The sequence below is a fragment of the Camellia sinensis genome, chromosome 4 (genome assembly GCF_055761805.1).
Source record: "Camellia sinensis isolate YWXY chromosome 4, ASM5576180v1, whole genome shotgun sequence".
In the NCBI taxonomy this organism is placed as follows: domain Eukaryota; kingdom Viridiplantae; phylum Streptophyta; class Magnoliopsida; order Ericales; family Theaceae; genus Camellia; species Camellia sinensis.
Genome location: NC_138964.1, coordinates 9,547,493 through 9,564,794, shown reverse-complemented (window position 1 = coordinate 9,564,794; position 17,302 = coordinate 9,547,493). Strand labels below are relative to the sequence as shown.

General features: G+C 29.7%; 1 protein-coding gene across 1 annotated transcript; it reads right to left on the bottom strand.

Annotated features, from left to right (window-relative positions):
- Positions 1 to 1,453: 1,453 nt before the first annotated feature.
- Positions 1,454 to 9,164, bottom strand: PAA2 (20S proteasome subunit PAA2). Its single transcript, XM_028266154.2, has 9 exons — positions 8,485 to 9,164; positions 8,277 to 8,371; positions 8,090 to 8,171; positions 5,401 to 5,497; positions 4,940 to 4,998; positions 4,696 to 4,778; positions 4,090 to 4,185; positions 3,289 to 3,348; positions 1,454 to 1,755 (listed from the first exon to the last, which is right to left on the bottom strand). Exons 1-9 carry the CDS (start codon positions 8,558 to 8,560, stop codon positions 1,663 to 1,665), a joined length of 741 nt encoding a protein of 246 aa, XP_028121955.2. The 5' UTR covers positions 8,561 to 9,164; the 3' UTR covers positions 1,454 to 1,662.
- Positions 9,165 to 17,302: the final 8,138 nt, after the last annotated feature.

Genomic DNA, 17,302 nt, shown 5'->3' with positions numbered 1-17,302 from the left:
AAAATTAAAATATTTACAAAATAAAAAATATATATTTAAAATAAAATAAAATTTTTATATATTTAAAATAAAACACTTCCAAAAATGTTGTTTCAAACGCTTTTCGTTTATTATAGAAAAGTTAACCCCGTTAGTTCCAATTTGACAAAAGGTGGGTATCTGCATAATGTCAGGTAAAGTAAGGGAAGCTATTGTAATTATTTTTTTATTTTAAATATATAATTTTTTTATTTTAAATATTTTATTTTATTTTGTAAATATTTTAATTTTTTTAATTTTAATATTTTCAACTCAAAACACATTTCCACACTCGTATCATAACCAAACACATAACTCAAAACTTAATTAAAAAATTATTTTCAAACCTCATAACCAAACACATAACTCAAAATTCCACACTACTTTCAAAACTCTATACTAAAATCGTAACCAAATACATAACAAAAAAATTAAAATATTTAAAAATATATTTATAAAATAAAATAAAATATTTATAATAAAAATTATATATTTACAATAAAAAATAAATTTTTTTAATATTTAAAAAATATATTTAAAATATTAAAAAATACAACACATAAATATTTATTTATTTATTTTAATGTGCATTATATTTCATACATTTATGTGCTATATTTTTTTAATATTTTTAATATTCAAAATTTTTTAAAAATTTATTTTTTATTTTAAATATATAATTTTTATTATAAATATTAGTTAACCAAACAAACGTTTTACTTTTTTTGATAAAAAAAAATTACATAATAAATATATAAAGTATAGAGTAAGTAGAAGAAAAAAAATAAAAATAAAAAAGTTGAATTGAACTTGAAAAAAGCAGGAGCTTGAAGATGCAGGGAATTAAACCCCATGTCTCTCCTATGGAAAGGAGTGTACTATCATTTGAGCTATCTCCCTACTTGTCATCTGTTTTGATTACAAAACAATTTTATTTAAAAGCGTGATTTCTAACCACGCTTTTTTCACAAAACAAATTTTTTAAATACATGACTTATAACCACACCTTCTTAATTAAAAACATAATTTGTAAACACGCTTTTATAATTTTATCCATTCCCTGCAGCTGAGCTAGAAATATGGTGAAAGCGTGGTTTGAAATAACGCTTCAGCTTATTTTGAAAATTTCGGCCAAACTAAACTCAGTTCGAAAGGGTAACCCTAATCAAAATCTAAACCCAACCTGGACAACATAACCCAAAAAATTACTAATAATAATAATAATAAGACACAATCCTCTTCCAGCATATTAGGGCTAACAAACAACTCGGGCTTGTGGATTAATCAAATATTCCATAGGTGATCAACTGTACTAATCCATCACCATCAGCATGAGACATAAGTGGCTCAACACAACCATACACACGCACACGTGCACACAGCAAAAAATTGTCAGGGCCTACTTTGAAACATGGTCATAACAAAAATATAGGAGTGCAGAAAAAGTCTGAAACCATGCTATCCCATAAAAATCGTGTGCAATACAAGGAACAGTTTAAACTGAAACATAATTTTTGTACTTTGATGATTAAAAAAGCATATCCAGGGGAACTTCTACTTCCACATTCAATTCAAGCATAACTAGATGGTTTCAAGTAACAACACAGACATTTCACAAAACAGCATCAGAGAGTCAAGAGTTGATCAGTCTCGCTCACTTATGGCAACCAAGTGCTCATCAATTTCCTCAGTTGACAATACTCTGAAAACTGGATTATCTTTCCTCACAACTCCAACCTACCAAACATTAAGAATCATTTAAGTGATTTGACAAAAATATACACAATAAACTGAACAAATACCATTCAAATTCATACTCGAGAAAAGAGTATTTAGCATAACAAGAAGACGAAGGAAAGTGATAAAAGCCAGCATTCCACATTGGGAGAAAGAATTTTATGTAATGGATATGCCACGTGGCCTGGCTGATGTTGGGTACTTTTCTCTGCTCATTGTTTGTTAGGTTAGTGGGGCTGCGGTTTGATATGGCATAACATTCAACACTTCGGCCCAAGCACAAAGTGGGGCCAGTATTTGATGTGGCCAAACATTCAGCACTACAGGCCAGGCACAGAGATTTCTGCGGTCCAACTCTTACCACAAACAAGAAACGGAAAGGTACTCCACATTAGCTCAGCCATGTGGCGTACTCGTTACATAAAATACTCACCCCACACTTGGCACACCACGGGGAACAGGTAAGATACTAAACAGAGAATTGTCAACCTAACATATCTGATCTATGTTCCGCATTATCCTATTAAAATGATCATACCTACTTTATCGTGTTGGGAACATTAAAAACGTGCTGAAAGTAGGAAAAACTCCTTTAACAGAACCCAAAATTACCAATGACATGTTTAGCATGTGGGAAACTAAAGCCAGGAGCAACACATAAAACAGAATTATTTTCAGAGCACAATTCTTTTGTTGAACTCCTACCCCAAATCTCCAATCATGTGCTGAATAAGGCACCAAATATATATGCATATTTACATTTTGTGGCTAGTTGAACTTTTTGATTCAATTATATGCATCTGTTTGATTTAGCTTCTATGTCTGATGATGACCCCATGGAAAACAATACAAATGCAAATTTTTTTTTTATGCAAAAAAAACAAAAAAAAAAAAAGAGTACGCGGAATGATGTGTTTCTATGCACTTTTCAGAGAAATTTTTCTGTGTTAGTTGCATTACTGATGACCCAAATAGGCTCAAACCCTGTGTGCTATGCCCTTGTTTTCAGAGATAGTCGCAACAAGGTTCTCATTATTGTTGAATTGAACTATGAGCTTGTTTTAAGAATCACATTTTCCTTATCTTTAGTTAATGCCTGCAATCTTTAGTCGAAGAAATTAATCAGTGGTTGAACTGCACGATCAACCTCAATGGAGCCTTACGTGTTGTTGGCATTGAAAAACAAAGGCTAGACAGGAAACTCAATATAGTCTAAGTACATCCTAATGTGAAGTTGATTAAAATTTCTTAAAACACAAGTGAAATGATATACCCTACTATCAATTTTTGAGGATCCTTGTGTTAAGCAAGGATGGCTTCAACTGAAAGACAACACCACCAAACCAACATAAAATAGTAATTAAAATAAGTGACAACCTTTGAATTGGAACATATCAAACAGAGAGAAAGAGAATGAGTGAGATGATTTAGGCTAAATTAGATTGTTGAAGAAAAGTAAATTCGTTAATGACTTGTAGAGTACCTTACGAAGAAAAATAAGTACTTAGGAAGTCGCTAAGAAAATGGCAATACCTCAATCTCGGTAGCCTTGAAATCCTCTTGTAAAACAGATTGCAGTGCAGAAATCGCAGTCTACAGAATAAAAGTAACGTTGCATTATTAGAACCACATATAATTCTGTTTGAGACAAGTAAACAGTCCCCAAGAAGAAGATTTATCTGGAAATCAAATTAGAAGTGCAGACAAGTTATTCGCATCAGCAGCATTAGAAGCTTTACGGCTTGACCAGAGTAAGATAAAAACAGTATGTTGGGATCAAACTTGTGAGTCCTATTAATGCATAGCCCATTTTTTACTTTACCAGTAAAAGGCATAATTCTCTGTTTAAACATAGATGTTCAAAAAAAAAAAAAAAAGAATAGAATCGAATAGGCAATGAGAGAAACCATACCAAATTAAAAAAACATTATAATTATTGCTGTAGATTATCTAAACCAAAATGAAACAACATCCTGTCGATTTTCTGTTTCACTAGAAACTCCCAGACACTAGAAACTTCAAAAGCTAGTTGATATATGATGAAAGAATTTAGTTAACCCCTTTTTCCAGGATACAAATGCAGTGAAATTCTCAGCTGTGTTGTGGTGAGCATGGTGGCTAAACTTCCAAAAGCATCACATGCTTTAATGATCTATTAATTAGAAACACTTGTATATAGACCAAAATGCATAATTCGAAGCGATAAATATACAAATACTAAACCCTAGAAACAAAAGAACAGAACTGCATTGCAACAAGAAGACAAAAGAAGGCAGGGGCTGCTAACTCATGAGCCTTATCTTCAACAACCTATATAAAAGAAGATAATTGTACCTGTACTGTTTCCTCATAGGAGAAAGCAGGATCATTCTTCATTTTCTTCTCCAAAAAATTGATAGCCTCTTGCTCTTTTAATCCAGCACTTGTTGCCTGCAATGAATTAAATTTAGGCAACAATAACTTCCTAAAACACAAACTCCAGTGCATTCCAAAATAATGAGAGATCAAAACAAAATTTCAGTGCACAATTCAAGGACCTTCTGTTTTATCTACAAACCATTCTGAACCACAGATAGTGAATTAAGAAAATTTTAAACATCTAAGACCTAGGTCATTCACGAAGATGCCAAATGTTAAAGAATACATGTTTCAACCAATTATACTAATACCCAAGCCACATCTATCTTTAGACAAGCATACTAAATTCTCCTAGCTAGTTGTCAAGTATAGATGTGTTACTATTGCTACCCTCAATATATTAAAACCTATTTTATTGTTATGTTATCAGTCTTTAGTGCATATCAAACTTCATGCTGCCACATGACTCATATTCCATGGTGCAAATAAAATAAAGTTCAAGAACAAAAATTAAAAACAAACAGCAAGAGTCTGAAACTGATTAGTTAATGATAGCTAAAAGAGAAATTACTTGCCAAATACCTTATGCCCAAAAAAATGGCCAGCCGGATCACACTTGAAGAGTTGAGGCCCCTTCTCCTCATCAATACCCAAAACCATAGCAACTTGACAATGGAAAAACAGAAGAATTAAAGCAAGGCAAACTTAACGGTAATAACTATAAATAAATAAAAAAACAATGAACTTTCAGCACTTTTTTAATTAAACCAAGTACTGAAATGCAATCAAGACCCTCTACAAAGTGTACAAGGGATCAAAGACAAACCTAGTCCAAGGGGTCTCATATAGGCATGTTGAGTATAAATTTGAGATTTATCTGCAATCCTGGCATCATAGTAAAGCACATTAGTCGATTATAATTGTATTATTAGATGTTGTAAAGAAATTCCTTAGTCGTCAAAAACCAACGTAACATCAAAATCCAAATAAAATTCTTTGTAAGTAGCTTCAAGAAACTATGGATTAATTTCAAACTGAACATCAATCCTCAAAGTTTACTGTTGAGAAAATAACACTAGCTAGGAGAAGACAAAAACATATGAGAGAGTAATTGGAAAATCCCAGCATTACAGAATGAGCTCTGAAACATTAAATTCAAAATAAGAGTAAGCAAATTAATGCCACTCTTGACATAAATGAAATGGAATGCATCTTTATGAGATGCCATAGTAAGGCAATACTTGGCAGTTAACATCAAATTTACTACATGGAGCAGAAATAACCAACCATCTTGCCAAGACATCCACAGGCATTTCATATCCATATTTGAAACGGAACTCAGCTGCTTCATTCCTTGCTTGTTGCACCAATGACCTTGCGTCAGCTGAAAATAACAAAAGAAGCATCATTAAAACATCTATCAAAGTCATAACTCATAAGCCAAACAAACTCTGCAGTATGAGAAAGCAGACAAAGAGGGGGGAAACAAAACTTGGATCAATAGAAGAATAAGTTCCTGAAGTTTTAAGTGCATAACTATTAGTTACAAGCACTCTAATCAGCTGATGCCTCAAGCGTTCCACAACTCTGTGACAGTCTCTTCATTCCAGATAAAAAATCCAGTATATTTGATATACACCCTCAAACAAAATGTGAACAACTCTCTATACACTCAAAATAAGATGATTCCATCCAATGCTAGAAACAATCACAAACTTTTAGTCACATAACACAAATTTGCATGTCAAAAGGAGATTCATGAATTCAGAATTTTCAAAATCCATTGGTTCGTTCAAACTTTTCAATCTTTTTGATTCATTGCGAAGCAACTTAGGCAAAAGATGATGCGTAGTCAATACGTGGCAAATTGGTATTGGCCCAGCTGTTATCCATTCATCAAGCAGTTAGTGGGCATTAATTCTGTTACAGCTGTTAGGTCTGTTACTTGGTTAGAAAATAACGAAGTGCAATTGGGTGAGAAATTAAGATCAATTGTATCATCTCGTTAAAAGAGGCAGGTTGAGTGGAGGATCTGGTGTGGAGTTCTGTATGTTCTGTAATTGTAGTTGTATATATTGTTCACTTTGACGATCTATGAAAACATCATTAACGAGCTCTTGAAGCACTATTTCTCACATACTTTAATTTCAGACTTCCGTCTTCTTTCCTTTTCTTTTTTTTTTCTGGGTTTTTGTTTCAAGGAAGAAAGAGCTTCAATTCAGTATTTTCTAGTGTGGGTTATACAGTATGTTTGGCTTGGAGGTCTGTTACTTGGTTAGGCGCGCCATGGCTTTTTGTTAGGCATGTGCTTTTTTAACACCAAAACTATTTGTAAGATTCCACTTTTTATTTGCATTTGATTTCATGTAGACCAAGTGTAGCACACTTAAGTGAAATCTGAACAGAAAAGTTGTAGGGATAAGATTAAATCAGAAACACTCCTTTTAATTATGTAAAGCAAGTAGTTTGGAGGGTAGTTGTGTAACTGAAGACCTCAATCTACTGGACACATAAGCAATAGTACACATGGAGCCAAGTAATCAACTTGATTTTCATTTGCCCCACTAGTTTCATGCGATACCTTGATATCTCTGATTATCAACTAGTAGGAAACATGCATTACAAAAACAATAAGCATGAACAATAGAGAAGCTGGAGAACATAAATTTAGTTGGTAAAGTTGTTAATTCTCAAAATTCTTATCCCACTAGGTTGAACAAACATTTGAGTTTTTGGTTGTGAAGATAGGTGAAATAGCCCTTTAGTTTCAAATACACACAAGAAAAGCATTACCCAGGTGATTCTGTTCTAATTTATAAAGAAAAATCACAAAGAATTGTCTGATTTTGTCACTATGCTACATTTGGTCCTGCGTAGTGTAGACAAGCTACCTGAATATTCATTCTCACCCACTTGTAGTGAGAGATTGCAAAAAGGTACTTTAAAGCTGTGGAATTTTGATTATTCTGCAATCAACATTGTTATTCCAAGCAACTCTACAGTCCAATTTCAGGCTTAGATAAAAAGACTCTGTTTGGAATGGTTTTAAAACTATGATTCCACCTCTTTATTTGCGTTCGATGTTTGTTTATGGTTTTCCAAAGTTAATTCCACACTCAGTTTTGAAAACTCTGTCAAAGGTGAAAAAATTTGGACTAACCAGTCGTCCTACCGGACGTCCCACCGGTTGTCCGGCCGGTTGACCGGAACAGTGTAAAAAAAAAAAAAAAAAATTCCAATTGACATATGTTAATTTTTATATATTCGAAAAAAAAATTTCCAAATTTTTAAAAAAAATTTATGTGTTTTAATAAAATTTTGAGTTGTATGTTTGGTTATGAATTGTAAATTTTTGTATCAAATATTATATGTCACATCAAAAATTGTCCACTCAATTCAAAACTCTTTCAAAAACTCTTTCACCAAACAAATTTTTCACACTCAAATCATAATTCCAAAACTCACAAACTCAAAATACAACTCTTACTCTCAAATCATAATTAGAAAACTCTACCAAACGCAACCAAAGTATTCCAACTAAGAGGATATTGCACTTGGTAGTTTGACAATGCATTGACATCATTTCAAAGGAAAATAAAAAAACGTAGCAAGTTTGCCACAAAAGCTTTTGCACTGATTCACGTTTATCTATGCCTATCAAATTGCATGAAATAAGGGCATCTCCAATCCTTAACTTTTACTCGTATCAAATTTAAACTTGAGTAAAAATGCCCAAAATCTCTCTCCACTCACTTACTCAAAGTCATACCAAAATGAGTTTTACTCAATTTTTGACCCAAATCAATCAAGACTCTTGTTTTTATCCAAATTATAGCTTTTAAATTTACAATTATGCCACTTAACAAACTTTTACTCACATTTGAAGTATAAATTTGAGTTTGGCTATTAGAGTACTCGATATCAGATGAAGTTTTTACGCAACACATCAAAAGAGCTGGAAAAGGCAAAAAATAACCTGTCATGCCAGTGGCCAACAATCCGAGGAACTTGGTAATAGGAAACAGATGGGTTACACAAGTCTGATCCAAAAGTTTATCCTGCAAATAATTCCCAAAACCCAAGTTCAACAAAAATAAATAAAAAAATTTATGCCAAATCCTAGATCAAGCCTGAGTTGAATTACAGTTAAATTGTATACGAACCGGGACTTTCTTCTGGGTAACGACACAGACAGAGTCCTTCCCACGAACTCCAATGGAGGTTATTCCGGATGATTTGACAGCCTTGAAAGCGTACTCTGTTTCATCCAAAAAGCCTCTCATTTTACAAACCAAAAACACTGCTTTTACCCTAATCGAGTTCTAAAAAACAATACTAGGCATTGAAATGCGGAAAATTTTTAGGGCTTACCGACTTGGAAGAGACGACCTTCAGGAGAGAAGATCGTTATGTGGCGATCGTAGCCTCCTCCACTTCCACGACTCATTTTCACTGATTGCTAACAGCTTCTTCTTCTTCGATTTCTTGAGAGAGAGAGAGAGAGGAAGCTTTGTGTCCAAGACAGAAGAGAAAGGAACGTGAACCTTGGTGTATATATACGCCCACCTCAATGTAATTTCATAGCTCGTTTGAGGGTAGTTTGGACATTTCGCGTCCAGTCAATTAGAAGAGCGAGTTTCGGGAAATTAGGGTTTTTAGTAGTAAAGCGCCTCAGTTTTGGTCATCGTCTCCGAATCTAGCTAGTGTTTTGAAGAACAACACTACACAGCTCTGAGACAAGATGGGTCACTCGAACATCTGGAACTCGCATCCCAAGACCTATGGCCCTGGATCGCGTACTTGGTCAGTTTATTTTTTGATATTTACATTCAATTCATACAGATTTTGCTTTATGAGCTATGGATACTAATATGGAAGAATTACATTTTAGTGAGACGGAAAAAAAAAATTATACAAATATGGAGCGATACAAATCACACTTGCACCTCATAATTTTTCATTTGCACTCATATCCCCTTCTAATATTTGTTAGTATTGATTAATGCTAGTATGTAGGTATATATATATCAGAAATATCCACAAAATTTCACAGTATTTGGTGTGTTGTGGCTGTGGGTCATTTGTTGTATCTCATTCGCACATATTCTAAATTCTGGGAACTTTTTTTTGTATTGATCTTGTAAAATTTGATTCATTTTCTCATTGAGCAATATCAGATTGAATTTTTTTGTTTTGTTTTTTTTATCAAAGGCAACTAGCTAGTGATGGGTTATGTGAGATCCTATAGTCTCACTCACGTCTTTATTTAATTCAATACTTGTTTTTGAGGTCGGTCTTGTGAAAAAGTTTTGGGAAGTAATGCATTCACAATAAGGTGAAGCTTTGGTGTGAATTTTGCTAGAAAGACTTTGGTAGTGATTAAAGGAATCTTATTGTTCGTTCGAAAAAGCATTGGATCACAGAAGTGGCCTGGGGTGAAGTGATTGTTTGAGTTCTCTTGTAATATTTCTCTATAAGAACTAGGGTTTGATGACCCCATCTGACAACCCGTTAGTTTTTATTTTATTTACGTTAAAATAATATAAGAGGGGGGGAAAATGAGCATTTCTGCAGTTAAATCTAACCGAAATTTGCTTACCGGAAGTGACGCAAAAGCCCAAACTCTACTTTTTTTCTTTTTATTTAAACAGGACTCTCAATCAGGACATTCTTTGTTTGATGTACGGTTTGTAAATAATCGCAGACATAATCTGTGCTGAAATTGTTGTTAAAAGATTGTTTTTATGTTTTAAAACGCAATTCCTATGTTTTTAGATAATCTCATTGTTATTTATTTTGTGTGTCAGCCGCGTCTGCGGGAACCCTCATGGGTTGATCAGGAAGTATGGTCTCATGTGTTGCAGGCAGTGCTTCCGCAGCAACGCCAAGGAAATCGGTTTCATCAAGGTTAGTTTTTTATGCCTGTAGAAAAATGCTGCCTCGAGCTTGTTTTTACCATTAGCATGGAATTTCCATTGAAGTTTTTATTTTTGTGCTTTCCATTCTAGTATGAAGTTGAATTTATGTTTTTCATAGCATTTCTTCGGCACATGATATGCCTCGCTTAAAATGTGCAACTACCCCATTCTAAACTCTTTCTGGTTTCATTTTTAAAATTTGTTCTGTTTTTTTTTCAAAAAATAAAAACTAGTTTGATGAAAATAAACAAACAAACAAAAAATTAATTTTATGGAGAAGATTACTGCTGCTTCATAGCGAGTAATACACATAATTAAGCAGGTTTGTTGTTGCAGCTTTTGAAGTTAAATAAACCTAGTTTTGAGCGTACTACGTATATGATGTTTGTGATTTTAATATCATCTTAATGTTCAGAATCATTGGTTGTATATGTAACCAATGCAATTTTTTCTTTTTCATTCTCTGTTTTCAGTATCGCTAAGTGGTTGAAGTGAAGCACAAATGGAGCTGCACTGGAGAACTTTTTTCATATCATAAGATTTTGTTATTTCCACTGCCTAGTATCTGGACCTTATCTTTTGTTGAATGTTATGGATTCTACGACGTTGTTTTGGTATTTTAGTACTATTTGATGGCTGTGGTTACTTATCCCGACACTAGTTAAATGTATCATCTATTTGGTTTGTTGTGTTTGTTACAATTTGCAAAATGGTCTTGCCAATTCCACAGGAAAAGAGATGCTATCATGTGTGTGATTTGAAAATAATAATAATAAATAAATAAATAAAATGATAGACGTTTGGATTTGGACCAATCCAACCTTGAAATTGTAATTTGTAGATCAGAAGGAAAAGAGACAATATAAATAATTTTCTCTTTTTGTTTATTAATTTTAACTATTAATTATAAATATTTATATTTTTTTAATATATAAATTATGTTTTTTAAGATTTTTTATAAAAATAATTTAACAATCTTTTCACCTATCATATTGTATAGGAAAAGTTGAAAAGGGTGTTGCAGTAACTATGTACGGGTTGTATCTCTAATTATTTGTATGAGGGAATTTTAAATGCTGATCAGGAAATTTTGATCAAATCAATAAATGCAAGCATGTGAAACGACATATGGATTGAAAAAAATTAATAAATGCTAATCAGAGGATTTTAACTAAATCAATAAATGTTGAGGGTTTTTTTTCTTTTAAATAAAAAATTTTAAAAATTAAGATTGGGAGATTGGAGCTCCCACAAGGCTTAGGGATATAAAAATAATTTAACAATCTTATCACTAATCATATTGTATGAGAAAAGTTGAAAAGAGTACTGCAGTAATTATGCACGGATTATATCTCTAATTGTTTGTATGAGGGGATTTTAAATGCTGATCAGAAGATTTTAACCAAGTCCATAAATGCAAGCATGTGAAAAGACATGTGGTTTGAAAAAAATTAATAAATGTTAATCAGGGAATTTTGACCAAATCAATAAATGTTGAGGTTATTTATTTTTTTAAATCAAAAAATTAGAAAATTAAGATTGGGATATTGGAATTCCCATAAAGCTTATGGGTTAAAAACCCCATTTTCCTTATATAATACTAGCATATCACCTGTGCTATGTACGGATCGTGTTTACAATTATTTATATATGTAAATTGTGATTTTTAAATGTCTTTTTTTTTTTTAATGCCTTCTTTTTTTCCTTTTTATATTATATTAAAGTTCAATATTTTGATAATAATTATATGTGTTAGGCTTTTCAAATAATTAAATTTTTTTATTATTATATTATATTAAAGTTTAATATTTTGATAATAATCATATGTGTTGGACTTTTCAAGAAATTTCTTTTATGCTTGTTCTTAATGTATTAAAGTGTTATTATGAGGGATAACAATCATATGTGTTGGGACTTTTCAAGGAATTTATATGTATTGGATTTCAAATAATTTTTTTTAGGAAAATGCTAGAGGTCCCAATTTTTCTACCAAATAAATGACCAAATGTCTCACATGGGTGTGGGGTCTACAAAATTGCGGACCCCACACCCATGTGAGACATTTGGTCATTTGTTTGGTAGAAAATTTGGTGTCCCTAGCATTACCCTTTTTTTTATGCTTGTTCTTAATGCATTAAAGTGTTATTATGAGGGTAAGACTTGGGGGTTGGGAGAAGTTAATAAATGATAAAGTTTTTTTTTTTTTAAATAAAAAAATCAAGAAATTTAGATTGAGATATTGGAGCTCCTACAAGGCTTGGGGTTTAAAAGTCCTTTTTGCTTAATATATAGTACTAGCCTATCACCCGTGCATAGCACGAGATAATTATAGATATTTATATTTATTTTAGATTTTTTTAATATATAAATTATGTTTTTTTAAGATTTTTTATAAAAATAATTTAACAATCTTATCACTAATCATAGTGTATGAGAGAAGTTGAAAAGGGTACTGCAGTAACTATACACAGATTGTATCTATAATTATTTGTATGAGAGGATTTTAAATGCTGATCAAGAAATTTTGACCACATCAATAAATGTAGGCATGTAAAAAGACATGTGGATTGAAAAAAAAGTAATAAATGCTGATCAGAGGATTTTGACCAAATCAATAAATGTTGAGTTTTTTTTTTAATAAAAAATTTAGAAATTCAAATTGAGATTATTTAGAGCCATTGAACAAACTATAATCACATTTTTATTTTTATGAGTTAACTTCAATCATATTAAAAAATCAAATTATAAACAAAAAGAGATAACTTCAATCATACAAATCATAATTTTTTTTAATGCTATCTAACTACAATGACATTTTTCTCATAACAAAAAAAAATTGAAAAAAATAACCATTAAAATAGTAAATAAAAAAGATTATTTAGAACAATTGAACAAACTACAATCACATTTTTCTTTTTGTGAGTGTTTATGTTTATCTAATTTCAATCATATTAAAAAATAAAATTATAAACAAAATGAGATAACTTCAATAATACAAATCATAATTTTTTTAATGCTATTTAATCATCATCAATAATTAAAAAAACACAACAATTTATGTTTCAAAAAACATAATGAGTTAAAAAAATCAATTACAATTTTTTTGGGGGTCAAAATCCAATCTAATCATTATCAATAATTGGTACATTATGTGACCCTAATGAGTACAATCCATTTTGTTTTTAAAAAATACAGTGAGTTAAAAATCAAATCACAAATTAAGTGAATTGATAGTTAAAAAAACACAATAATTTTTTTTCAAAAAACACAGTTAGTTAAAAAAATCAATTACAATTTTTTTTTTCAAAATACAATATAATCATTATCAATAATTGGTATTTTAAAAACCAAATAAAAAAAAAATCAAATCAAATCACAAAAAATTTTATGCTATCTAACTACAATCGTATTTTTTTCATAAATAATTGTAAAGAAAAACCATTAAAACAGTAAATAAAAGATTAAATCACATTTAAAAAAAAAAGAACCATTGAACAAACTACAATCACATCACATTTTTCCCATAATAAAATAAATAAATAAAAGAACCATTGACTAACTGCAATCACATTTAAAAAAAAAGAACCATTGTACTAACTACAATCACATTTTTTTTCTTTGTGAGTGTTTATGTTTATCTAATTTTAATCATATTAAAAATAAAATTAAAATAGTAAATAAAAAGATTAAATAACATTAAAAAAAATCATTGAACTAACTACAACAATCATATTATAAAAAAAAAAGCCATTGAACAAACTACAATCACATCACATTAAAATCACATTTTTTTCTTTGTGAGTGTTTATGTTTATTTAACTTCAATCATATTAAAAATAAAATTAAATAGTAAATAAAAAGATTAAATAACATTAAAAAAAATTATTGAACTAACTACAACAATCATATTAAAAAAAAGAGCCATTGAACAAACTACAATCATATCACATTTTTCCCCATAATAAAATAAATAAATGAAAAAAAGAACTATTAAACTAACTACAATCACATTAAAAAAAAAAGAATCATTCAACTAATTATAATGACATTTTTCTCTTTGTGAAGGTTTATATTTATCTAACTTCAATCATATTAAAAAATTAAATTATAATTTTTTATTCGCTAGACAAATCGCAAATATTTTTATGCGCTATCTAACTACAATATTAAAACAGTAAACAAAAGAAAAAGTCAAGACAGAGAAAACAAAAGAAGACTTACTGTTTGCATACGTGGTCACTGAAGTTAAAAGTGTAGAAGTGAGAAGTCAAGAAGGAGAAAACAAAAAGGAGACTCACTGTTTGGAATAGGTATGTGAAAAGTTAAAAAGAGTGTGTGTATTGGAAAAATTTAAAAGACTTGAAAAAATTTAATAAGTGCTAAGTTTTTTTTTCAAAAAAAATCAAAAAAATTAAGAAATTGGTTCAGATATTAGAACTCCCACAAAACTTGTGGGTTAGAGATAGATATAGATATAAATATTTATATTTGTTTTAATTTTTTTTAATATACAAATTATTTTTTTTGGAAAAGATACTGCAATAATTATGAGAGAAGTCAAAAAGTCTTGTGGGTTGAAAGAAATTAATAAATACTAAGGTTATTTTTTTAAAAAAACAAAAAATTAAAAAATTAAGATTGGCATATTGAAGCTCCCATAAGCCTTGGGGGTTAAAAACTCCTTTTTGCTTAATATATAGTATAGATATAGATAGATAGATAGATATATCTTTTTATTTTTATTTTTATTTTTGTGTGGTTTCTATTGGGGTATTTTTTTTCAATTTATTTAAGATGGAGTTGTGGGTATCTTTTTTTTAATTTAATTTATCTGTGGTTTCTATTTGTTTTTAATTATTATTATTTAAGTACGTTATGATGTGAGTTAGATATGTGATAGACATGTGAGTTTTATTGATTTAAAGTTTATTCAGATAAAATTTAAAGTTCATTTAGATAAACTTTAAAGATTTTTTTTTTTTAGTTTTTTTTGTTATGTTATAATATAATATATAAAATATAGGTAGATATCTACAATTTTAATAAAAAATATTATCTTATTTTTTGGAGAAGAGAAAAGGAATTTAAGTTTTAATATTTTTTTTTGAAAATTTGTGAGAGAGATTATGAAATATTTTGGTTATTAAACAAATAAATCAATCAATAGTTTTTTTAAATCTATTTTGTAAATTAAAAATCAATAATTTTAGAAAATTGATTAATTTGTCCCATTAAGTGATTTAAAATTTTGATAGATATATATAAAAAAAAATACATAATTATATTATTAAATCATAATTCAAATTTAGATGTTATATCTTTTTGAGATCTATAGCTAAATTCTTATATATTTTTTTTTATTTCTGTGTGTAACCATAGTGTATGGGAGAAATTAAAAAAGGTGTTGCAATAATTATGAGAGAAGTCAAATGGGATTGTGGGTTGAGAGAAGTCAATAAATGCTGAGGTTGGGTTGGGAGAAGTTAATAAATGTTGAATTTTTTTTTTAAATCAAAAAATTAGAAAATTAGGATTAGGAGATTGGAGCTCCCACAGGCCTTGGGTTAAAAACCCCCTTTTGCTTAATAAATAGTATAGATAGATAGATGTGTTGGACTTTTCAAGAAAATTTTTTTACAAAAATGCTAGAGGCCCCAAAAATTCTACCAAAAGTTTTACCAAATGTCTCACATGGGTGTGGGACCCACATGGGACCCACATTGTGTGGGTCTCACATCCATGTGAGACATTTGGTAAAACTTTTGGTAGAATATTTGGGGTCTCTAGCATTACTCTTTTTTTATGCTTGTTCTTAATGCATTAAAGTGTTATTATGAGCAATAATAATCATATGTGTTGAGACTTTTTAAGAATTCATACTAACCTATCACCCGTGCTATGCATGGGATAATTATAAATATTTATATTTGTTTTAGATTTTTTAAATTATATAAATTATGTTTTTTAAGATTTTTTATAAAAATAATTTAACAATCTTATCACTAATCATAATGTATAGGAGAAGTTGAAAAGGGTACTGCAGTGACTATATACGGATTGTATCTATAATTATTTGTTTGTGGGGATTTGAAATGCTGATCAATGGATTTTGACTAAATCAATAAATGCAGGCATGTAGAAAGACATGTGGATTAAAATAAGTTAATAAATGCTGATCAGAGAATTTTGACCAAATCAATAAATGTTCAGTTTTTTTATAAAAAAAATAAAAAATTTAGAAAATTCAGATTGAGATATTGAAACTCCCACAAGGCTTCGGGTTGTGTTTACAATTATCTATATATGTGAATTGTGATTTTTAAATGTCTTCTTTTTTTCCTTTTTTATATTATATTAAAGTTTAATATCTTGATAATAATCATATGTGTTGGACTTTTCGAGGAATTAAATGTCTTTTTTTTATTATTATATTATATTAAAGTTTAATATTTTGATAATAATCATATGTGTTGAACTTTTCAAGAAAATTTTTTATGCTTGTTTTTAATGCATTAAAGTGTTACTATGAGGGATAATAATCATATGTGTTGGGACTTTTCAAGAAATTCATGTGTTAGATTTCAAAGAATTTTTTTTATACTTGTTCTTAATGCTTTAAAGTGTTATTATGAGGGTAAGACTTAGGGTTGGGAGAAGTTAATAAATGCTAAAGTTTTTTTTTTTTAAATCAAAAAATCAAGAAATTTAGATTAGGAGATTAGAGCTCCCACAAGACTTGAGATTTAAAACCCCCTTTTGCTTAATATATAGTATAGAGTAGCATATCACCCGTGCTATGCACGGGATAAATTATGTTTTACATTTTTTTTAATATATAAATGATGTTTTTTAAGATTTTTTATAAAAATAATTTAACAATCTTATCACTAACCACAGTGTATATGAGAAGTTGAAAATGGTACTATAATAATTATATACGAATTGTATCTATAATTATTTGTATGAGGGGATTTTAAATGCTGATCAGGAGATTTTGATTAAATCAATAAATGCAGACATGTGAAAAGACATATGGATTGAAAAAAGTTAATAAATGCTGATCAGGGGATTTTGACCAAATTAATAAATGCTGAGTTTTTTTTTTTTTAATAAGAAATTTAGAAAATTCAGATTGGGATATTGAAGCTCCCACAGGCCTTGGGATTAAAAATCCCATTTTGCTTAATATATAGTATAGATTTATCTGTGGTTTCCATTTGTCTTTAATTATTATTATTTAGGTAAGTTATGATGTGAGTTAGATATGTGAT